The sequence below is a fragment of the Pteropus medius genome, unplaced genomic scaffold (assembly GCF_902729225.1).
Source record: "Pteropus medius unplaced genomic scaffold, Ma_sr-lr_union100, whole genome shotgun sequence".
Lineage (NCBI taxonomy): Eukaryota > Metazoa > Chordata > Mammalia > Chiroptera > Pteropodidae > Pteropus > Pteropus medius.
Genome location: NW_024350574.1, coordinates 52856 through 79276, shown reverse-complemented (window position 1 = coordinate 79276; position 26421 = coordinate 52856). Strand labels below are relative to the sequence as shown.

General features: G+C 33.5%; 1 protein-coding gene, 1 non-coding gene and 1 pseudogene across 2 annotated transcripts; all 3 read right to left on the bottom strand.

Annotated features, from left to right (window-relative positions):
- Positions 1-11147: 11147 nt before the first annotated feature.
- On the bottom strand, positions 11148-12095 carry LOC120584356 (olfactory receptor 10AG1-like). The gene has a single exon (XM_039840038.1). It carries the CDS (start codon positions 12093-12095, stop codon positions 11148-11150), a length of 948 nt encoding a protein of 315 aa, XP_039695972.1.
- An 8681-nt stretch (positions 12096-20776) lies between these two features.
- On the bottom strand, positions 20777-21734 carry LOC120584363 (olfactory receptor 5F1-like; annotated as a pseudogene).
- A 1731-nt stretch (positions 21735-23465) lies between these two features.
- On the bottom strand, positions 23466-23572 carry LOC120584375 (U6 spliceosomal RNA). The gene has a single exon (XR_005648015.1). It is a non-coding gene; the product is annotated as a U6 spliceosomal RNA (small nuclear RNA).
- Positions 23573-26421: the final 2849 nt, after the last annotated feature.

Below are 26421 nucleotides of genomic sequence, written 5' to 3'. Positions count from 1 at the left end.
TTAGAGTTATCATTCTTTCTTTGATTTTTTAATTTGTTATAGGATTTGATGTAAAGTTTCCCCTTCCTTCCTTCCTTCCTCCCTCCCTTGCTTCCTTATTACCTTCCTTCCTCCCTTCCACTCTCTCTTGCTCCCTTCCTTTTTCTCTCCTTCCTTCCTTTCTTCTCTTTTTTCCTTTTTTTCATCTCCCCTAATCACAAATTGATGTCAATTTGATCTACTACTATTTTTTTTCAAAAAACTATCCTTTCTCTATAGATTTTCTTTGCTGTTTTTTTATGTATGAAATTAATTGACCATATGTGTTCAAATCAATTTCTGAACTACTTATGCTCTTTTTAATTGAAATCAGATATCGTCTGTCATATAATCTACTTTCCATGATTTTGTTTTTTTTCAGTCCTTTACTTTTATTATTTTGTTTCAGGTTATAAGATTTTACAAAAGGGCTCCTAGGGGTTGATCAGTACTGCTTTGTATTTTTAGATTAATTTGGAGACAATCAATGTAATGAGTCTTCCAGGCCATAAACACCGTATATCTCTCCATTTGCATAGCTTTTTTTTCATTTCTCTCATCATTATTTTGTTGCATATGATATTTTTGGTGTAGAGTTCTTATACATATTCATTAGATTTACCCTTAACAATTTCCTGTTTTGATTCTATTACAAATGGTGATTTTTACATTTAAAATTTTGAATTAAGGTGCTATTTTTTTCTTCTTTCCAAACTCCATTGTTTTCTTACTTTTTTTTCTTTTTTGCCTATTGCACTGGTAGAGCCATCAGTGCCATGTAGAGTGGAAGTGATGATGCATCATCTCCTTGTTTCCTATTCTGTTAACTATGGAATTTTGCATATGCCCTTTATCAAGTTCAGGAAGTTCTATTGTGTTTTTTATTTGCTGAGCTATTTTGTCATGAATAAATGCTGAATTATATCAAATTCATCCATTGAGATTATTATTTATTTTTCTTTTTAGAGTGATAATATAGTAATTGTGAATTTATTTTTGAATGTTAAATATTCATTAAAAGTTATTTGGGGCAAATCTTACTTGCTAATGATTTTTTATTTTTTTCATCGAAGCATGTGTGTGTGTATATGTGTATATACACATACACATATATGTGTATATACACACACATATGGCATGTGTGTGTATATATATATATATATATATATATACACACATGTATATATATATATACACACATGTATATATATATATACACACATGCCATAATTGCAAAAGCAAGAGAAAGCTAACAGTCTTTAAATGAGTACCATCTGCTGAATAAGGGGCTAGGTATTTACAGGTGTTATCCCAATCCTCACAAGAATCTGATGAGGTGAGCAACTCATTTAAATTAACAGATGTTATCCCAATCCTCACAAGAATCTGATGAGGTGAGCAACTCATTTAAATTATGATTTGTAAATCATAATTTAAAAATTAATAAGAATCAAAATAAATAAAAAGCTCAAGTCTCACAGCTGTGAAATAGCAAAGCTAACATTCAAATTCAAGTTGCTTGAGTCATACGACATATTTCATTTTTGTCACTCAGATAATTGAGTAACAAAATAATATTCAATAATAATTTTCAATTCAAAATAATTTTCAATTCAAAATAATTTTCAATTCAAAATAATTTTCAATAATATTAAGCTTATACTTTAGAATTTCTTTATATAACTAAATGCTTTAAAGTATATTTAAATAGCTCATAGAAATCATAGCCTTTACAAGAGAAATTATTGGCCAGTATAATCTAAGGATTTTTGTTGTCATTGATTTTTAATGAAAGATCTCCCAGTAAAGGAGACATATGTTATGTTGTAACTGGCCACATTATAGTCAATTATGTTAATGTTCTTCATCATTCTCATTTAAAATAAACCATCGAGTCATACCACTGGAATGAAAGTAATTGCTTATCCAAAGTCCTCCTGGAGTTGGGGATTATCTTGAGAGAGTATCCCGCTTGTCACAGACTAGAAGATAAATACTCACCCCTGATATGACCTATCTGTAAAATCTGAAGAGAAATAGTGTCAGTGTCTTGTACAGAATAAATACTACAATTCAAAATTCTAGATGGTACTGAGGTAGGTGACTGATCCCCTAAAGCATCACCAAAATGGCTGGTGCGAGTATAATAAAGATAATGTTACCTTACATGTCATGTATTTTAACTGACTCTCTGTGGGCTGGAAAAGTGGGTAGGGGTTAGTGAGGACGTAATCTTGACCTTACTTTATCCATGACAGTTTCCAAAAGTCACTGCCTGAATCATTAGGCTCTTTATTGCCACAAGGGGAAGGGAGACAGTGCCTATTTTGAAATTTGGGGAAATGTAATGGTTGTTTATTTGGACGAGTGAAATTCAGTAAGTAAACCTCCATCAGTAAGACAAACCTCAGTTTCTATGAGCACATACACGTGGTCACATACAGTATGCTTCTTTTGAGTTTATTCTTTGTTTTGTCTCTCTTAGAATTCTGACATTGTTAAATAATTTATTTAACACAGGTCTACTGCAGGAATTGTAATTTATAACAAAAATATTTCATAAGCAAATACCATACAGGATAACATCTTTTAATAAGTCAATAGCGAAATAACATACTCCAAACTAAAGATAGATTACTGTTCCAAGAAAAGGGTAGATAAAAGAAATAAAGTCCAACTTTAGTTGAGGTGTACCTTTCTGCAATTTGTTCTTGGAAAAGTTGGCTTAGCCAAATATGAGCTGACATCCAGCTGCCAGCACTAATTGAAGTCCCTTGTAGCTAGATCGTGGTACTAGTGGAATGAAGGCACTGGTGTTGGCAGACATCTCCATCATGATACCGCTGAAGGATTTTCACCACTGCCAGCAAAACCTGTCTTACAATGATAGGAGCTATTATCCCAAGGTGTTCAGAGAGCTATTTATACCAGCAAAGAGTAGCCTTGCGCAGACCTAACACTCTGAGTAAGTCCTCATAATTTCTTGGTATTTGAAGTGTAAACATTCATTATGTCATAGTCACTCCTCCACACGTTCATGTTGATAAACACTCAGTGGCACAACAATTTTGATGACATCCTCCTGACATGGCCTCCTCAAAATGAACAAATTCACTCTTACATTAAAAGAACTTCACTTTAGCCATAAACAAGTACAGCAGATCCTCTAATAACACCATTTTATTCAATGTCATTTTGTTATAATATTGATGAGATGCTGTAGAAACTTAACTCTTATTTATATCAATTAGCCTAGGGTAAAACTGGTTTCCTTATACTTTGTTTCACCAAAATTTCAAGAACCTATATAAGATGTTAAGTGAGGACTCACTGTATATCAAAATAACTTCATTTAAGCCATAAACAAGTAGGTCAAAATGACTTTACTTAAGTCATTAAGTCATTAACAAGTATACTTGAAGTCATAACAAACCAATGCAAAACATTTCTATAACTGTCAACTTGGAGAACTTATGATTTTGAAATCATGTTGAATTATCAATGATCATAATGACATTAATAGTAATAATAGAAAAAAAATGGATACATTTGTCTGCATTTGTATATATAATTAGCCCTGTAAGCAATACTCTCTTATCAATGATCTCATTTAATCCTGGTTTCAACCTTATGGTATATGACTATTTTAATTAAACAAAGCAAAGAAATTTAGGCATAGAAAATTCAGTGACTATAGAACATTAGAGATCACATCTGAAGTTAAACTCGTTTTTGCCTAACCCTAAATCCTGCTTGTTTAACCGCTATAGCACAATGCCTTTAGAAAAGGAGAGAGAGAGCCAGTTCTACATGCATGCTTCAGAGTAGCAAAGACAAACCTATTCCCGGGCATCGTTTGAAAACAAAAATTTGTTAGGTGATGTTTTCTTGAAAATCAGTAGGTTCATCTTCTTTGAGGAAATTATTCTGATCTCAGCTCAAAAGAGAGAGACATGAATCTTTTAAGAGAAGTGAAATTGTTCTGGAATACTCAGGGTCTCATGCAATAGCTGATGACAGAAACTCTCTAAACAGTTGCAGGTTTCATGGGGACTCAAGGGAAAAAAATCAGACTTTGATCTCATAAGCTGTTTTTGAATATAAGATGTACACTCATAAAATGCTTAGTGGGTAGGACTTGGGTGATTTTGTGAATGTGACTTAGTCACTCAATTTGAAAAACCAGGAGGTGGATTAGATAATTGTTGAGGTTCTTTCCAGCACTAACATTGTGTTTTTAAATAATATAACATATTTAGAGCAGTAGAAAATATTTCAACATTACTGGCACCATAGTATTTTGGTTAAGAAGTGAGAACTGGTATCTGTCTATATATACCTGGGCAACTTGATTACATCTCTGTTCTTCAGTGTTACCATCTGTAAAGATAGAAATAATAATGTCCATCTCATAGGATAAAATGAGGATTAAACAAAATGATGCATGTCAAATGCTTAGAAAATATTATTGGCCTACTCGCCATAATTTTAGTTATTATTGCTTGCTTTCATTCTCATCATCATCATCATCATTGCCATTAATGTAGATAACTAGGTATTACATCAGAATATAAAAGGGCTCTAGTTCATAGAAACCCCAAATAGTTCATAGAAAATTGTTAAAAAAAAAGTTATAATTTGCCTTTGTTGTGATGGTGGTGATGGTTATATTTCATTTATCCTTGTTGATAGTTTGTATAGTTTTCGATTTTTATGTGTCTGCTCATTTGTTTTTTCCGGTGAGAAAATAAAACACATTATGAAAAAAAAATTCTTGCCAGATATTGACAATTTCTATCAATAAACCCTAAAGTAATATAAAAGTTTACTAAGCAATTATGAAGCTGATGAATATCCACAGTCTCACTTGCCTTAGATGACAATTCCACATAATAAATACAGTAGGTATGATGTCATAAATGAGGACATGGTGACATAAAGATGAAATGGTTTGTAGTAGTAGAATCAGATTTAGATTCTGGGTTTTCAGACACTTACTTACTTTTTTCTTAGTGTTCCTTGCCGTAGTCTTTTCTGTACTAGTGATGCCAAATCAAGCCTGATATGCAGGCAAATATGATGATCTGGAGGTCCCAGTGTAGAATGCTATTACCCTTGTAATCAAAAGGCCAGTGCTGATAGAACTATCTTGCTAGATATAATCTCTGGGAATCGATAACATAGACTCTTCTAAATATAGTATGCTTTTAATATTTACCAATTCTTTAATGTTAATTCTTCAGCTAGAGCTTGACAAAAATGACTTAGAAGAATTTTTTTTATGTTTATTGAATTCTTTAACCATTACATCTGTGCAAACTATCTAAACTTCCATATAGAATGTCTAATACAGCAAATTCATTAGTTACAGATTCTTTAACCACTACATTGATTTTATATTCCTTATTTCAGAAAAAAGAAAGAAAAGAAAAAAAAAAAACAATGTGAGTATATTTAAAAAGTTGGATGTTATATAAAGCTTAGAAATAACATTTGTATAACATAGACACATAAACCTTATTTCTTTTTTATTTTAAGTTTGAATTTTTTCACTTGCCCTTTCCAGTCAACTCCAATAGTGAAGTTATGCTAAATTCTAAACATATCAACCACTTCACACATAATAGTAGACTGTATTTAAAAAAATTGTGCATTTTTATCATTTGTTTGTGTACAGAGCAAAGTGAGTCATTTTACTCCACATATTAACAGATTCCCACAACAGAAAGATTTATATCTGCCCAATTCTCAGTAGAATGTTCTTCATAAAATTATGAAGTGCACTTCTTCGTAACTCAACTCTTCCATGCAAACTTTTCTAAGTACAGCATGTGCCTTTACTTATGAGGGTGTTGCTATAGCTCTTCTAACGCTGCATGGACTTTGCTTTGAAATTGTATTCCTATTTAATTGAGCTATCAAGATCAAGGAACATTATCACCAGGCATTTTATTTCAAGAACTTTCATTTGTGATATCCCACCTTGCAGCAGTATTTGATATCTTTCATTATACCAATTGATTGACTAATTAATAATGACCTTATGGAGCGAATTACATAGATGACATAATTTCAGGAATTCCACCTAGTTCTTATAACCAGAAGTGACTCATTATCAGAATATGTTATTATAAAATATAATTATCACACAATTACCTAAAAGATTACATGATGAAGTGTTGGCTTAAAGATTAGTTCTCCTTTTAAGATATAAGGAACTGTGAAAAATAATATAGACGTAGCCACCAACCCAGAGGAATTGCCTTGAATACTTACTCCTGGCATCTTGGAATGTTAGAACTGGGCAAAATAACCTTTTAATTGGGCCAAACAAACATTGTATTCCAAATAACTGCTTTCAGAACTAACAGGAAAGCAGATATGTGGACTACAGCACTGAAATTTAAACATTCCTTAGAATTAGCACCACCATGTGTGGCTAAAGAATAACTTAGGTTATTTGCATCTATAGAAATTACTTTCATCTATTCATATAATTGTTTCCCTTCTCTTTCTGATGAATACCCCTTGCCTTTACCTCATAACTGGAACACTATTTGGGTTTCTGCCTGAATCAGTGTTTCCCGAACAGCTATTCTTTGATCTCAAATAAACACTATTGAGTCTCACTTTAGCTCTTTATTTTTAAGGTCAACAGAACCATCTCATAAGGGAAAACATGACTAAGGAAAGAGAAGTCCCACATTTGCATATTATTATTTTAATTTTCCCATTCTTAATATGAAAATCACTTCTGGAGAATGATATGATTTTAGGGAAAAAGTGATAGATTTATTCTTCCTTGATTCAGCATACATCTGTTTTCTGCAGTAAGTTCTAGAAGCATATATAAACATAAACCAGTATTTTGCTTATTCAAAAAGATTTGGTACAAATGTTTTATAGATTTTTCTGATGGATTATTAATACAAACATGCTGTCCTTATGTAGGCTTTAACAATCTTCCAAGTATTTTTGTATCAGTTTTGTTTTCAATTTCCCCTACCACAACGAAAGTAAGAAATCCAAACTTTCAGTTTTGAGTGAACAGATACTCACCAACTAAACTTCTTTAGTTGGTGAGTATCTGTTGAATCTTGATTCTCAGAATTCTATGGTTTTCTAAAATAAATTAAAAATGTCAATACAAAATCATATTGACACAAAATCATTCATATTTTCTTATCTAGATTTAGTTATAGCTGCTTTTTTTATCTGTTCAGTAGTTTATGTACACGTTTTTGCATTTACATATAAGAAACTTTTGTTTTAATAAGAAATATTTTTTCTCATAATTGAAACTCATATCTCTTGGCTGAAATAAAACCAGTGGGCATTACGACAAGCTCTGTAAAGTCTACTACTCTGGAGACCCCAGGCAGTTTCTGTCTTAACGGGTTTGACAATACTGGCTTGATTAGATGACCAAGAGGAATGACAATCCGACCCCCACTGCCCTGACTCTCTCAACTCTCCAGAAGTTAGAGTCTTCCTAACACAGTTCTCATTTCAAGGAAGCCTGCAGTCTTGCACGGAGGGGGAGTAAGGGGGCTGGGAAGGCCTGCTGCTAAGTGTGTCTCATACCTCCAATGCTGCCTGTGACAGAGGAAAGGGCACTTGCAGAGAGGATCAGTGGCTCCATGTGATTCCTTAAGTGCCTTCTGCTTGTGAGCTTGCTAGTGCAGATCTGATAATAACATTTTATGAAAAGAAGATGTTTGTTTGATTAAGAATTTGGCATATTTAACAAAAATATTTTTCTAATTGACACGGTGAGATCTCAAAACTTTTAAGATACCTATTTGTTTGTCTTTAAGTTTGACTAGATTTAAATGATCTTACTTTTCCACTTTTTTAGTGAAATATTTAAAAATTTTCTTGCTTTACATTGTTATTTTTGAAATTTAAAAAAATTAAAATTATTTTTCAGCAAGTACATGAAACCATGTTTATACGTTTTTTTGTACTGAAAAAGACACATATGTCCAATTTATAAATTTACCACTAATGTAGTCTCTGAAAATCATACACATTTATTTTTTTCTTTTTGATTTGTCAAAGACCAAAAAACGGTATTTGAAATTATTTGTATATAATTAAAATTGTGTATTATCATTCTAGTTTGTCAAATGCTGAAAACTTCATTGATTAAATATTGTTGACTTTTTTTCTCTTCTTTTTTTAATTAAAAATTATTAGGCTGACATGGATTAATAAAATCAAATATATATCAAGTGTAAAATTCAATAGTGTGTTGTATATATATTGTATTGTCTGTTTACCATTGCACGTTAGATTTCCTTCTGCCACTAAATAGTTGACCCCTTTTACCCTAATTTCTTCCTCAGTCCCCCCTTCCCTCTAGTAACCACTAATCCACTGTCCGTGTCATGATTCTCTTTTTGTTTGTCATGTTTTTTTTGTTTTCAGTTTTATACCCCACGAATGAGTGAAATCATATGGTTTTCAACTTTTTCTGTCTGACTTATGTCTCTTAGCATGATTATCTCAAGATCCATCCATCCATGTTGTCACAAATGGCAGTATTTCATCTTATCTTATGGCTGAGTGATATTCCACTGTATACATGTACCATAACCTCTTTATCCTTTTTGAATATGAGGATTATTTCATTTATTATCATTCAGTGCCCATTGACAGTCATTAAATTTTACTATGTCCAATTTTACAATCTTAAATTCTCTATCTCTGTATCTATTGTTAAGACTTTTCAGTTATTTTTAAATAAATAACTAAAAAATGGTTCCTTTCTAATCATAAAAACCTGTTGTTTCTTTGAAGGATCAAAGGTGATTTGGCTGATTCTGAAATTTCTCTACTGGATGCTAAATATTCTTTAAGACATTTAGTAATAATAAGCAAGGGTGAAAAGCAGGAATTTTTCTTACTATGTAGCTTTACATTTACTGAATATAAGGTTATGCCCTGTGATTTAGATACCACATTTTCTTTATAATAAATGTAAACTATATATAAAAGTATAATGAATAAATCAGAAATTATTTGAAATCCTGACACTCTGAAGAAGTCAATATCTTCTTCTAATATGGAGAATAGTTTGATGATTGCCAGAGGAAGGGGTGGGGGGTGGGCAAAATTGGTGAAGGTAGGCAAAAGGTACAAGCTGACAGTTATAAAATAGATGAGTCACAAGGATGAAATGCGCAATATGCTGACTCTAGTTAATAATACTGTATTGCATATTCGAAAGAAGTTAAGTCCTTGGCATGAAAAAATTTTTTGAAACTGTGTATGGCAGTGGATGTTAAGTAGATTTATCATGGCGATCATTTCACAATATGTAGAAACATCAACTCATCTTATATATCTGAAACTAATATAATGCTATATGTCTATTCTACCTCAATTAAAAATAGGGAAAATAATTTTTGTATTTTATGTATTTAATTCTCTTCATAGTAACTCTAAACAATAATTAAAAATATGATAAATAAACCAAAAATTATTTGAAATCCTACCACTGTGAAGAAGTCAGTATTTTCTTCTAATCCATATCTTGTCAAATGTTGCTGCTATGAATAAACATCCACTACAAATATGCACATGCAAAATATTATGTAAAATTATGGAGTGCTCTTCTTTTTTTTTTTGTAGAGCGTTACGATTTATACACACATATACATTCTTTCTCACACATCAGGAAAGCTTGGAAAGCCTTCAGTGACGCAAATCTAAATTATCATCTTAAGAGTCTCTGTAGGGTTGTACGTTGCAGATGTTCTCCAGTGTCTTAATAAGCTTCAACCAAGAGTGACTTCTTTTCACTTTTAGTTTTCTTCTGCTCCAGAAAAAACCTTTATTAAACAGTTGAAGAAATATGTGTAATACTCCTTTTTAAGCAAATATATGTATGCTACCTGAGGTTACATCGACACAGTTTTTTAAAACAAAAGAATAAGTATTTAGTTTTTATTTTCAGAAAGAAAAAAAATGCCAAATTGATGCCCATAAGGATACGAAATTCATTTCACGCGATTCAAATAAAAAGACTTTAATGAAAAGACTATTTACATGGTGTATTATTTTCTTTGATCTACTGTAATACAATACTACAAATTGAGTGGCTTAAAATAATAAAAATTTATTTTCTCACATTTCTAGAATGCAGAGTCCAATCACAGTGTGTGGCCAGGATCTAAGAGAGAATCATCCTTTGCTGTCAGTGGCTCTTGACCTTCCTGGATTTTTGGCCGCACTCTAATTTCTGCCTACATTTTCACATGTTCTTTTCTGTTTGTCTGTAACTGCTTTTCTAAACACCCTGTGCTTTTCTGTCTCATAAAAACACTGGCTATATAATTTAGCAACCACTTTAGGCCAGGATGATCTCATTTCTTTAATTTACTACATCTGCAAAGAGCTTTTTTTCTTTTTCTCAAATAAGGCCACATCTGCAGGTCTAGATGAACATACACTTAAGAGGGCAACATTCAACCCAATGCACATTGATATGGATAGTTTAGAGTGAAAGCTCTAGAAATTTCTAACACTAAATAGATATCACCAAAGAGAAACCTGAAGTTACAAGAGGAAGGAATGACATTATCAGAGGACAATGAGATTCGAGATAATAGAGGAGGGGCTTTGTAGTCTTAAAGCATCAAAATAAAAAGGAAAAAAGGCAAAGAGAATACTAAGATTACCCTGTGTCCACCATCTCAGCTGCTGCTGGTTTCTCGCATTGGCCAAATCAGATCAGAGTACAGAGAAAGATAGTAAAGAAATCTGAAGGGATGGGAATGTTAAGAAAATATATTGCAGAGCATGACTCTAATCCCTGGTTATATAACACACTTGGTTAACCATTGTTGTATTGCTCAGGCATTCTCTTAACTCACTAGTTCACAGTGAGAGGAACCAGGGATGTTTAAATTAGATTGTTACAATGGAGATAATTTATGATTTGATTACAAAAAAACTCTTTACTTAATCCTATGAAACTAAGGTCCCTTAACATAATGTGAGGTTGTTATGATGATATTCATCATCGTTTTTTAGAAACATAGACATAAAAGTAGGTTGTTTTTCTGTTATGTCTACATGAGAAACCTACAAGAATGTCCTTTTCTGTAATTCAAGTCTTTGCATCATCGTAATAACTTACTTAGTAGTTTTCTCAGTGCCATCATGATGTCTTTGTTCCTCAGAGTGTATATAATGGGATTCAATGTTGGCGTCAAAACGGTGTAGAAAAGAGAGATCACTTTCCCAATTCTTGCAGATTGATGTGGTTTTAGTTGCAAATAATTGATAGTAGCTGTTCCATAGAATAAGACCACAACCATCAGGTGAGAAGAACAGGTGGAGAAGGCTTTCGCCCTCCCGCTGGCTGATATTTTGAGAATGTTGGCAATAATTTTTCCATAGGAGACAATAATCAATATAAATGTAACCATGATAAATACCACTGCAGCTAGATAGACTGCTATCTCATTCAGAAATGTGTCCCCACAAGCAAGCTTGATAATTGGGGGGATGTCACAGAAGAAATGATTAATTGTGTTAGACCCACAAAAGGGCAGAGAAAAAATCTGACATGTTTGCCCAATTATGGCTGGAACTCCACTGACCCAGGAGGCAATGGCCAGCTGGACACATATCTTGTGGTTCATGACCAGCGGGTAGTGCAGAGGGTTACAAATAGCCACAAAGCGGTCATAGGCCATCGCTGTCAGGAAGAGACATTCTGAGCCTCCAAACGTAAGGACAAAGAACATTTGTGCAGCACAAGCAACCAAAGAAATGTTTCCTTTCTGGGTCAAAAGATCCATGAGCATTCTTGGGACAGTAGCTGTTACATAACAGATTTCTAAAAAAGAAAAATTGTTAAGAAAGAAATACATGGGTGTCTGGAGGACAGGCTCAATTCTTGTTATCAAAATTATGATGCTATTGCACATCAGGATAGTGAGGTAGATTACCAAAAATATCCCAAAAAGAATCCATTGGCTATTGGGAATATCGGAAAACCCCAAAAGAACAAATTCCGTTATCGTAGTCATATTTGAGTTTTCTGTTTTCAACTGGTTCTCCATCGGCATATATGGTAATTTCAAGATGGTTATTCATTTATGTTCTTGAACCACATTTTCCTCTTCTGTTAACTGCTTTGGATGCATGAATGTATTTCTATAATTTCTAAAGTCATGTCCATCGTCACTGTGCTCTGTTTCTGGAAAATGAATTTTGAAACCTCAGAAAGGAAGTGATGTGCATTTGAAATCAATCCAAGAAATAAAACCTAAAATAGGTTTTTTGTACAATGAGGTAATGATATGAGAAGAAAATGAGAAATGTGCATTCTTATTTAGAGCTTATCGTGCAGAAGTAATTTCTTATTATTTCATCCCGCAAAGAGTGGAAAATTGGTACATACTTTTGCTATTTTATTTGTCTGAGTTCACAAGGTTTTTTTTCTGAATTGATTGATTTATGCAACCTTGTTTCAATTTAAAGTGTTTCCCTTAATTTTTTTGTTTAATTTTTATTTAAAATGAGTTTTAAACTCTTCCATTTATAGTCTTATGAGAATTAATTTTCTTAGACCAATCCTTTGTTACTGAGGGAATAAATATAAGCAATATTATCATGCAACTTTATATACCTCTCTTCTCACTTACATTAAATATGGAAAGCATTAATCCCAGCATGTTGTTCAGTAACTTTCCTTATTAACACCTCTGTACAGTGTATGATAAATACCAATTAACTTTTAACTTAATCAATAAACACAATCCATTCATACCAATATTTTTTTCATTTCCCTCCCTTCCTTGATAAGATTCTAGTATCAAAGAGTTCCACTGAACTAAATACAATTCCCTTTCTCTAGTTTCCTCTTGTAACTTTTCCTAATAAAGTGTAACTTTATTTAAGTCCAATTATTACTTATTCTGAGAATACGAATGGCTGAAGCCTGTGAATGAAACTTAAACACAGACACACACACACAATGTTCTTTCGCTTCATATTAATTCCATTCATATCAGGCAGTCCATACTGCTTGACTATTTCCACTACAATTTATCAATATTTGACCTTTAATGTTCTAAAACAAATATAAGACAAAGATTATGATTTCTGTCTCATCACTCTACTACACACGTCTTCACCGGATAGCCCAAACACCTGATATTTTCTCATTAAGACTTTGGTAATAAGCGGCAGACAGTCTCTTACATTTCCCTATCTTCATTAGTACTGGTTCTCAAAATTACTTTAAATTAATAAAGGTGATTATAAATGTCTTTGCCATCATCATTTGACCTACATCTAATTTTTTATTACTTTATAATTAAGAAAGTAAGGAACTACGTGAGTTATTATAAGAAGTTAACTCATTTTCAAAGAGATTTTAGAATTTCATGCCTTTCTGTTTTATTTTTTTGCATCTCGATCCTACAATTAAGAACGATCTTTAAATAAAATAGTCTAACAAAACAATTACAGCTTACCTTCATAGATTTGCATGAAGATGTCTATGTGAGTGGAGGTGCTTATTAACCTGTAAACAGGTTAAGTTCTTCTGTCATGTTGAGGAGCCACTGTAACTCTATGACATTCTTGCTGGCATCAAACGTTGGCTGCTCTTAAATAAGAAGCAGCCACGCTCACCTGGGAGAAATCTTCCCTTGTGTGTCAATTAAATTCCTAAACAGTGCTTTTTTGTTTGTTTTTGGCAATCATCCGAGTTTATTTTTTAAAATCACTTTCCTTGTAGGTGGCTTGCTCTTCTCTTCACCCCTTCTTGGCATGAACCTCCCCTCAATGGGGATGTCTCTTGGTGAAGAAACACCTCTTAACTGTCAAGTACTACTTTCAGAAGAAAGATAAAAATTGTTCTTCGAATTGTATTTCAGACTCTTAATAATTAATGTGGATTTGCCTTTCTTACTTTTATTCCTATTATTGATCCAAATCTAGATCATCCACACTGTTAGAAAATGTGTCACATGTTGTATCACATGAGCATGGCATGCTTGGTCTCTTCGGCACACTGGGTGGTGAGAGCCCTTTTCAGAAGTGGAACTCTGTCGATAGATTAACTTTTATGGAAATTACAGCATGTTGTTTCTGTTAATGAAAAAGAACTGGATGATTTTATTCATTTTATGACATCTACTCAGGAATCAGGGAAGGTTTCTAGCTGGTTCAAACTGTAAGCTACCGCAAAAACAAATATTTTAAACAAGAATATTTACCACAGAAAACAAACAAACAAACTTTACTCTAAAGTCTTTATTCTATTTCAGGTACTTCGAAGTAGGCATGGAGGTAACATTATCATGTACGATAATTCTACTAGTAATTATATTTGTTTTTTCCTGTTTCAATGTTCTTTGAGTAATTGACATGTTTCTAAACACATTTCTTTTAGTATTTTAAGCTTCCTTCTCTTTACTACAACATAGCTCTTTTACATTGGCCCTCTGTGCTTTTTACTATGACTGTCATGACATTTTTGTGGGGTTTCCATCATGCTTATCTACAAATGAGAACTGCATGCATGATTTGCCTCCAGGATGCGTGTCACTTCTTTATAGATGAGGACAAATTGAATGGCAATCTCCTGTTAACATTAAGAATTTGGATATTTCCTTATTTAATTTAACATCACCACCACTGAAAAAATATGTAAAACCTAAAACAATTCCTCAGCTATATCAGAGGCTTAACAATATAAAGAAGCCTATTACACCCTTTTCAGAGAACAATTTTCTAGTCAGATATAAGAAAATGCATGTTCCTCTCATGTCAGGATCCCATGGTTCCCAAGTTTGTACTTTGTGGTTCTCTTTTAGATTTTCAGCATTCAGAGAGCTGAGAATTAGACACATGCAAAATAAGGAAGGAAGTGCCTCAGCACAGAAGAGACACATTAAGTCTACCCACATGCCATTATAGGACCTAATCGCATGTCTAACAAAGATGTGAGAGGGCTAGGGAATGTTCACCATGTGTCAGTGACACAGAAATATATTTGGAAAGCATAAACCAGACTCTGCCACCGTCCTCAGTTTGGTAACTAACAGGTGCTACAGCATGCTGTAACATATGTATATTTAGATTTAAGTTTTAACAGGACATTTAATAACAATAATTATGTATGGTGCATCATTACGTATTTTATTTGGACTTTTAGACATAATTGTTTGTAATATAATGTTATTATAATTTTCATTTTTAAATTATCAATGTTACTGAAGCGTAATTTACAGAAAATAGGGTACATTCAACTAATTTAATGAGATTTCAAATGTGATAAGATTTGAGAAATATATACACTCGTGAAAACACCTCCAAATGATGACACAGAACATTCACAATATCCCGAACATTTCCTCACATAGCTTCATAATCCATCCTTCCTCGACCACAACCCAGGGAACCACGTATTAGATATCTGTAGCTATCGGTCATTTATAATGCATCAGAATGTATTATTTTATCCTGATGTCTTTGCTCACTGTAGGGATTTTAAGATTTATCTATGTTCTACCTATGTGTAAGTCATTTATTGTCAGTACAAACTTGAACTTCAAGCTTTATTTTGTTCATTTATTTATCTTTTATGGAATTTGGGCTGTTTATTGATTTGGGGCTATCTTAACCTAAAAGAATGTAACATGGAAATTATCTAGATTTCATGCATTATCTAGATTGTTTATTTGTTAAGTTGCTCGGTTCATGCCATCGATAGATTTTTTTTTTTTTCTTTTAGGTACAGGTATTCACATAAGGTAAAAAGGAATCAGGTTTCTCTTGTTATATAACTATATAAGGTGCTGTACTATATTCTTCAAGATGCACAGAAAACATTGGACCCTCCAGATTGGTCAATATGTCTGCCAAACATCTGTTTATCTTTTAGACTAAGCTGATATGTCCCAAAGGTGACCCATTATTCTCACATGCAAAGTTAAATCTTTCTAATATACTCTCATATCCTCCCAATGTAATTTCTATTTTGACTCATTATATTATGTTTTATTTTTTATTTCATAATTTGACAGAAACTCTTTAATTCCATGGTATTCATCTGGTTTACTTTCTGGTCCAGCTCTACAAATAGAGTCATTTACCTAGAGCACTTGGCCTGTTTTGGAGACCAGTAATTTACACCCATTCATTTAATCTTTCATAATCACTAATCATGTATGTTGTATTCTCTTACATTGTTAGCAGGGAGTAAAATGTCTGAAAAAGAGTGTGAATAAGAACACAATATACGTTAGTGTGAACAAGAGTGAAAGCAGGGAGACCAGATAGGAAGTTATTGCCATGACCTGTGTGGGAGACGAAGGTGGCGGGATCAGGGTTGCAGTCGTGTATATGTAGTAAGAAGTGGTCACAGGATTTACATAGACTTTATGCTCAAACATTTCCTTCCATTTCGATTCTCATTTTTATCATACATAAAAACAGTCACATCAGAAAATATGACATATTTGTGTGTGCCGTGGGGTTGGGTTCATATCAAATATATTATGTTCATCTGAACAGATCGATAGTGAATAGCTGCTTCATATGAGTCTCGTATGAAGATACCAGCCTGATCTTTAGGGGTGAAAATGTAATATGTATGCATTTTTAAACAGAAAAATCAAAAACCAGAAATAACTGAACTGTATTTTGCAATTTGTTAATACTGATAAGGATCACTTGCAATGGCGCATTTAAAAATAAAATTTGTTCCTTGTCACTCTGCTTCTGACTTCTGTTGGCACCATTCTGCGAGCTCAAGCTAACTATTGGTATTCAGCACAACTACTGGAAGATAAGCATGTCGTTACAATGGACTGTAGATATATCTATTTTTTTTTTCACCAGCTCTTACCAAATCAAGCACCTCAGATTACTGTGACACACAATCTTCTTATGTAATGCATGATGATTTTATGACTTGTAAACTAAAACCTTCGCCTTTACTTAACTTTATTTTTTGCTGCTTATTCTGTTTTCCAGCTAAATAAAACTTCTATTTGTATATCCTCTCTAAGTCTGTACTTTTTTTCATTTTTCTGTTTCCTTTTCCATTGTATTAATGAACCTGACACACTCTCAACACAAACTTAGCTGATCCATTATATTTTATTGATTTTATTTGTTTTGAAACACATGGTAAATATGATTGTACAATTTCAGGATGTTGAGGTTTGGAGCCCAAGTTAGAAAATCAGAGTTTTTGACATATGTTTTCATCAGATTGATCTCCCGTTGGCAAAATTTCAAAATTTCTTGGCCAATATTCACCACCTCTTTCTTTAGTAACAAATCTGGAAGCAATAAGTTTTCTTAAATGGCTGAAATATCCCAAGGTCTCTTCTGAGACTCAGGAGTGATGCATGGACATATTCAACAATTTCATGATTATAAGACAAAATTTTAAGAGAATCTTAGAAACACTACATTCCAATTTCTCAGCCGAAGCAGTAAATTTTATGTAAGTTTAGCAATAAGTGTCCACATTTCTGCTTTCTGATGAAACATACTATTTGACACTCATTTCATGTATTTTCGATAAAGCTATTTGTTTTAATATTGTTTCTATAAAGCTATATATTTTCTTTTTTAACAGTTAAATATCAAATTATATAAGTCAGTGAGCACATTGCTTATAATATGTTACGTAATTTTGTTCTCTAAAAGCAGGTAACATTTGTCAGTAAATTGAACAGAAATACTATTCTGATCAGTTTCAAGCTATATGTTTTCCCTAAAGCTCTTTGTACATCCCTCTTCCACAGATTATATAGTCTCACATCGATTCAACCACTTTGTATTTGATTTTTTTCCTTTACACCCCTGCCACTTGGGCATTACCTCCTTGACATAATATTGTTTATCTCTGTCCATTGAACTGTGCTGACTATAAATTAGCATACTGTCTTTGCTTTTATTTGACCAGTGTGGAGATGAATTGGATTACTACTTCATTTTATCTTCGCACTACCTTTAATCCAATTATTGCTTACAGTATGTATGTCTTCCCATTTTTAATAGGCCCATGAAAATTACATGGCCTATTTTACTGTACACCTAACAAACTAAATCCAAAATTACTTTGATATATGAATATCACACTGTACACATTATTTCTGCCTAAATGGAGGACTACATCTATTAATGATTTTTTGGTTGTTTTGGGCTTTTTGTGATTCTTAAATATTGATTCTTTCACTCCTTCCATCTCATTGGCTTATTTTTTTAATGTCATGACATTCACAGTTTTTGTGAGCTATTCTCTATTTGGCTTCATGTAGTAATGGATGAAAATATGGACTGAAACATAGCTAAAAGGCATACATTTCAACATCATTAATTTTAATAAATAAATAACATAAAACATTGAATAAGGCAAAACTTTGATTGAAATTTGTATATTTGGGGAATGTAGAAACATTAAATATTCAAGTAAAATAAAAGACCAGGAATATTAGAAAAACAGAAGGCAATGATAGCTGTATAGCAAAGAAGCAAAAAAATATTATATTCATAGGGGATGGTTTAATAAATATTGTCGGGTATGAAAAGAATGATAAAATCACACTCAGTGTAAAAATTAGAAACTATTAATACTTTTAAAATTTAATTTTTTGAGTTAAATAAAGTAAAAAAAATTATTTGGAACATTTTTCACACAAATACATTGAACAAAAAGCAAGAAAATATGATAGTTAAAATATTTTTATAAATAATGTTGGGTTTATATAAATAATCAAATTTATACAAGTAATCTATGTTCAATAAATTAAAAAGTAGCAAAATCTTAATGATAACAGCTCTCAAAGTTGAAAAGATTTGTAGATCTTGTATATGAGATTAATTATTTTTTAAGTTGATTTTTTTTTATTATAGTGACATTGGTTAACAAAATCCAGTGTTTCAAGTATACAATTCAACAGTAAGTCATATATATATTGCACTGTATGATCACCTCCCATAGATTTCTTTCTGTCACCACATATTTGAAACCTATTACCTCATGTACCAGGCACCTCCTCCCTACTGTCTGGTAACCACTGTACATGTCCATGAGTCTCTGTTTTTCATGTTTGTTTATTGCTTTTAGGTTTATATCTCACGTATAAGTGATATCATGTGGTTTTCAACTTTTTCTGTGTGGCTTTTTTCACTTAGCATGATCATCTCAAGGTCTATTCATGAGACTAATTAAATGTAGAAGAGCTGATCTCAAGAGCAGAGAGTGCGGCTCAAATTATGAAGTGTCTAAAACCCCAAATCTCAAAATAACTGGATTCATCTCCCACACATTGTTTCTATTTCTTTTTTACTGCGAATTAAAGCATTTAGTGGAAGAAATATAGTATTAGTGCTTACTAGTGAAAGATCTTGTTTTCATGTACGATTTCATTAAATACTCAAGACAGGGAAAGCAGAAAGCATGCAGCCAACAGCTGCCAGCTGGTGCATAAGAAGCTGGCAGGCTACGCAGGGAAAGAACAAGCACCTCTGAGAACAGCCTGGCCTTTCTACCGCAGGCCTGTGGGGCTAGGTAACACTGCTGACCTGTAGACTGAGAGCATGGCCCACGGGTGCTCAGACACTACCGATACCTTCATGAACATCCATCTGGCCTAAGTCACCTATGTGGACAATTGAGGATATTATTGAATGGTCAAGCTGGGTGACCTCTTTGTGATAAACCATAAATATGCTGTGCCACATCCCAGATGACTTGTACATCACAGCTTCTATCGAGTGTGACTTCAATGACAAGGATAAAAAAAAAAGAACTGAAAAATATCCCCCTCAAAACTAAATTTGGCTGTGCCCTGAGCAAGGCCTGGCTCCCTGTCAGTTCCTTCCCGGTTCTACTAAGCTAATTTCCTGTCTACCTTCATATTAATAATGCTTAGCTTAAATATTAAGATTAGTTTCATAGATTTTTATTGAAAATTTTTAAAAGATGTTCATACTCAGGATATCTAGGAGCCTATTTTAAAGAATATGTGTCAGATTCATCCATTGAACTCTTCATACCCCGAACTCTTTGAAGCAGCCAAATATGTGTGCACATAGATTTGTGTGTGTGTCAGTCTGGGAGAAACAAAGTAAGAGAATTGGAAACTTTTGAGAAGAGAAGGGTGTAGGAGAAATGTTTTAATTGGTACATTCTAATCGGGCAAAAGTGTCCTGATAGCACACTTTTGCACAAATTCACACTTATTCTTTAAGAAATATGTATGTGTATAAGAGCGATAAGAGAAATAAAAGCTGGGTATTTTACAGCTGCAATTAAAACTACAGTTCTTCAATTTAAAATTATCTTCTCAGGAGATCATTTAATACTTAAAAATGGTTATGTATTTTAAATTTAACACATTTTGACATATGTGAATATAACAATCACTTGCAAATCAAATGGTGGAAAGGAATGTATGAGGAAATAACAAATGGATATTACATGTAATTTCAATGGCTACTTTCATATGATATTTTAAATTTTGTCTCTAAACAGTCAATATCTTCCTTTTACAATGCAAGATTTTATTACGAATAATCCTCAATTCTTAAGACCTACTGATGAGATAGAATGATGATATGAAGGTCTCATCATTTCACATAAGTTTGATAATTTAGTTGATTATTACAAAACATGATTACTTAGCAAATATTATAATAAACAGTTGTTGGCTAGAACCAGCCTTTGAAAGTTTATTAAATATTCTATTTAGTTTAGAAAATTAACCAATCACAAAAATGAAGGAATTCTTTTTCTGGTAATTACATTCCAAAAAGCCACGTTTACTTCCTTATTCCTGAGGCTGTAGATTAGAGGATTTAACATGAGAATCACCACTGTGTAGAACACAGAAGCCACTTTGTCCTGACTTAGGGAATAGCTGGAACTGGGTCTCAGATAAGTATAAATGGCAGTGGAATAGAACAGAGTCATAGCTGTCAAGTGAGAGGCACACGTCGAGAACGCTTTGCGCCTCCCCTCCCCTGAATGCATGAGAAAGATGGAGAAGAAGATGTAGGAGTAGGAGGTGAGGATGACCAGCCGAGCCCCAATCATATTCACACCAGCAAAAGTGGAAATGGTGCTTTCATTCATCCAGTGGTGCTTTCATTCATCCATTTCATTCAGAACATGAGAGCTTAAAAAGTAAAGAGCTGTCACAGAAGAAGTGGTGGATGACATTGGAGACATAGAATGGCAAGCTGCTTATATAACTTGTGTGAACGATGGAGTTCAATAGCCCTGCTGTAAAAGCTCCTGCTTCCATTTTAAGGTAAACGGTCCTGAACATGAGCAAGGAGTAAAGCAGAGGTTTGCATATGGCCACATAACGGTCGTAGGCCATTAACCCAAACAGGAAGCACTCAGTCGTGTCCAAGGTGATGAAGTACATCTGCACAAAGCAAACAACAAAGGAGATTGTTTTCTTCCCAGACAGTAAATCCACCAGCATCTTTGGGGTGATATTGGAAGAATAACAAACATCCACAAAGGACAGGTTGACCAGGAAGAAGTACATGGGTGTGTGAAGTCAGGAGTCAGCCCTGATTAAGAGGATCATGCCAACATTCCCCCAAACTGTAAGCGTGTATACCATGAAAAACAGCAAGAAGAGGGTGATCTGTAGCTCCACTGTGTCTGTCAATTCCAACAGGATGAACTCAGTCTCCAAAGTATAATTTGTTTTTGTAATTTATTACAAATACTCTCTTTAAACTTGAATTAGGTGTAGATATTTCTCTGTCCAACGATTAGAGGAAATCATAAAAATGTTGATGAGGATATTCACACATGGGAAAAAAAAAGCAACCTAGGATAATATAGCTTGGTAAATAGAGTGAAGAAAGAGGAAAATTAATGGACAAGTGGACAAGCATGTAAATTTATTAAGCAATTATCTACTAAATCTGGTTGTAGTCCTCTCAAAGCACTGGACAAGTCCATACACTTCACCTCAGTTTCTGCAAATGCATCGTATGTTGTTCTAGTTTTTTCTCTACCCTCCTATACCCCAAATACAAAAGATACAGATAATCTGTGGAAATATCTCCCATTCTGTGAACAGGTGTGTGGATTTAACTCAAATCTATTTTTTTCCCCTCAATACCACTCTGATTAATCTTTAACTCCAAAATTCATGCATTGCCTCCCAAAGATTCTCATGTAACTCAAGCAATGAATTCATTGACTATTTTAAATGATCAATATTCAAACATCTATTATATCCTTAAGAATGATTTTGTAGTCCTTTAAACACAACTAAATAACTGTTCTCATTAGAAAGCACACTATCAAATTAATGTCATGTAGCATCAGATACTGTCCCTGCTCATCACTGTGAATAACAGCACCAAATCCTCAGTAGCTTCCAGACCAGTCTCACTTGTGTGATTTTCTTTTTTAATATGGATTCTCAGTTGAAAATTAAAAATACAAAAAGGAGAATTTTATTTTTTAAATGAAATGAAATGCAGTGAAAATTTGCATGACTTATTTGAAAGATTTGAGACACCTTCTGAGTAAGTACATATTGCTGCACTTTTATTTTGTTTTCCATAAAGAGAAATGGATAATCATGGGGACGAGATTATAGGGTTTAATTGTGGAGTCAGTCTCTAAAGGTAACTCCCATTTGCAAGAGAAAAGAGAACATAGTCACATGGAAATACATGGAATCATGTGTTGCATCACGAAGTTGTTCCTGATCTCTGTTACTTTAAAATCTTTTGCCAAAGGAAAAAAAAAAAAGTAATTTCTTATTATGCTGCCTCTCTTTTGGTATTTTACCTATTTCAAGTAGGTGTCAAGCCCACTAACTGTTTATTATTTTATTATTATTCGTCCCTTTCTTTTCCAGTGAGTGTGTGTGTGTGTGTGTGTGTGTGTGTGTGTCTGTGTGTCTGTGTGTCTGTGTGTGTGTGTCTTTTGGGTAAGTTCAATCCAACTCTTATATTTTTAAATTTTATTTTAGTATTCTTTTCAAGTATACAGTACATTGGTTAGACATTTATATAGTTTATAAAATGATTCCCTTGATTGCTCTTTCTTTACTCTGGCTCTACATCTAGCCATTACATTAATGCTGACTGCATTCCCTTTGCTGTGCTCCCTATCCCATGGCCATCTATCAGCTACTACTTTGTACTTCTTTAACCCTTTATGGCTTTCTCCCAGCTCCCCAAACCCCACCACTCTGGCCATCATCAAATTGTCCTCTGTATTTGTGAATCTGTTTCTGATTTATTTATTCTTTTTGTTCCTTAGATTCTGCATATAAGTGAAATCATATGGTATTTATCTTTCTCTGTCTGACTTATTTCACTCAGCGTAATAACCTCTAGGTCCACCCAGGTTGTTGCAAATGGCTAAGATTTCATTTTTTTAATGGTTGAGTACTATTCCATTGTATATTCCATAAAAACATATAGAACACTTCACGAATTTGCGTGCTATCCTTGTGCAGGAGGCATGCTAATCTTCTCTGTATCGTTCCAATTTTAGTATGTGTGCTGCCAAAGTGAGCACTCAGCTCTGCTCTTGAGTGAAATTAATGAGAAGAAACTAAAATCCTTTGTACAATGTTTAAGGAAATATTTCAGCAAATAGAACAATGAATAGGAAAATCTAACTTCTTTTTTATGATTTCATATGAATTGTGTTGGCTTATTGCAATTATTGTCTGATTGCGATCCTACAAGAGCATGAAAGTACAGACTTTCCGTATCTCAATACAGAAGGAAAACAAGGTGAAATAAAACACATTCAGTGTCCACATGTATGGAGATTCTGTCTGCATAGAGAATGCATCACACACCAAGTTCTGTATTATACTTTTCCATTTCAGTTTTCAGTTTATTTTCAATCTTTGAAGAAGCCTTATTATATTATACATTTTGCAGATGAAGTGAGCAAAACTTCAAGCTGTTAAGAAAACTTTCCAATGTTTAAAATGTTAGGAAGTAGAATAGACTTGAGCACAGTCTTCAAAAGAAAGTGTTAATATCCAGCTAACTTATTTTCCTGTCCAATTTTATTTTATCTTATTTAGAAGATTATATATGGGTATATGTGTGCGTATGTTTGTATTTCCTGTAATAAATTCAATCTTTCAATCATTAGAGTAGATAGATATTTCTATATTGAAAGAAAGTCTGTAACATCATGGCAAATACAACTTAAAAGCTTATCTTTTAAAGATCCCACCGTCATGCCAATAAAAAGTACCCCGAATTGATGTCTACCAAATACATAATATATATTTACTGATATATGAAATTTAATCAATGATTTAAGAAATGGAAATATTTAAAAATAATTTGTAATTGAGCAACTAGAAATGTGAATTAAGAGAGACAGGAGAAGAATCAGCACAGCGAGTTACCACGGGAGAAGGAGAAGGAGAAAATGTTCTGAAGAAAGAAGACATTATTGAACTCTAAAGAAAATGAGGATCAAAAAGAAGATTGAATGTATTGAACAAAATATTATAATTGAAAATCTTGATAAAAATTTTATTCTGGAATGGCAGAAAAACAATAATAATATTGCAATTTAAAATAAAGTTAAAATGGTAAAATAATGAGTTAGAAACCACCAGTTTTTGAAGTCACGTTTAATGTATACTACGTTTCTTCCAGTAATTGATCACTATTTTGAGGTGAACACTTTAGCAAGTTTTGCCAAACACATACAGTCTTGTAACCACCAACACAATCAAGATGGAATGTTTCTTCCAAGCTAGTGAATTCTCTTATGTCCCTTTATAGACAATACCATCCCCTCCTTCAGTCTCTGATAACCACTGAGAAACCACTGGTGTGAATAATGTCATGCTTTTGCCCTTTCCAGAATGTGATCTAAATGGAATCATACAGTTGTTGGAGAAGGACATCTAGAGAGAGGACATGATCAGCAGTTGACCCTCGAACACAACTCAGGCATTCAAGGGCTCTTTATCTCCCCCACACTCTCATCTTTGGAGTGTATGTTCTGCCTACTGTTCACCTGCTAGCAGTTAATTCAAGTATGCACCTGAGAGAGCAAACTGTCGTCGAGACCATCAGGATGAAATCTGTGGACATCTACTCCTCTCATGCCCACCCAAGATGTTTCTTTGCTCATTAAATCTATATTTGATGATAAGACCCAGCTCACGTTATTGTTGTTGTTAGGGGCTATTGAGTCACCGGCAACTTTTGGTAACTCTAAGAATGAGTGACATCCACAATGTCCTGTCCTCAACAGTCCAGTTCAGCTCCTGTAGACTCATGCCTATAGCTTTTTTATGAAGTCAATGAATCTCATCCTTGATCTTCCTCTTTTCCTGTTATCTTTTATTTTCCCCAGCATTATTGTCTTTTCCAAAGAATTCTGTTTTCTCATGATGTGCCCAAATTAGGACAGCTTCAGTTTTGTCATTTTTGCCTCAACTAATGTTTCAGGCTTAATTTGCTCCAGGAACCACTTGTTCATCTTTCTGGCAGTGCAGGATATCTCTAGAGCTCTCCTCCAATACCACATTTCAATTCCCCCCCACCCCACTGGCAGCCTTCTTCACACGCATACTGACTTCATAAAAAAGTAAGCAACAGGGGTAGGGCTGTCTACTGGAATGCAAACCCGCTGCATACATATCTAGCGGTTACCCATATCTCCATGGATGAAGAAGAGGTGAGCGGGATATGTTGATACGTTTCCTCTATCGAAGACCTCTGGCTTCCAAGCCTTCCCCAAATCCTGATTCTTAACCTCCAATAAGTGGTGGAGGGTTTGCCTTCACTTTCCTCACCACAATAACTAATTGAAGTATCCATGACTTCTTTGATTTTTTCAGTCTTAGAGAAACATCTTATGGGATCATTTTCTTAATGAGTATATAATGTTCAAAAGTGCAAACATTACTGTCCTACTACCAGCTACTCCTGTTGTGACAATATAAGAAAAATAGAGACCAGCATAGGCTACTTTAGTAGTAGCAAATTTAAAAATACTCAAGCAAGCTGATAATCCAGCTAGGGCAATTGCCTTGATGAGAACTGTTGTTTTTGCTATTTCCTTCATAATATGTTCATTTGTATTATAGAAAAGTCAATAATTTCAGGGCTAAAATGTTGACATTTTTACAATTATTTTCAACACAGAGAAAGACTGGGAAATATATTTTGATAGAGATATCTTAGTTTGAGACTCCTACATTCTGTTGTGCCTCTTCAATAGTTAACTCTTCAATGCCATCAGTGATTTGTTTTTGCTAATCCAATGGACTTATTTTGTCCTTTAATTTAATAATGTGTCAGAAAATTTTACATTTCTGTTCAACCTTCTTTCTACTTAATTATTTACACTTATTTTTCCTGATTATCTTATGAGGTAAT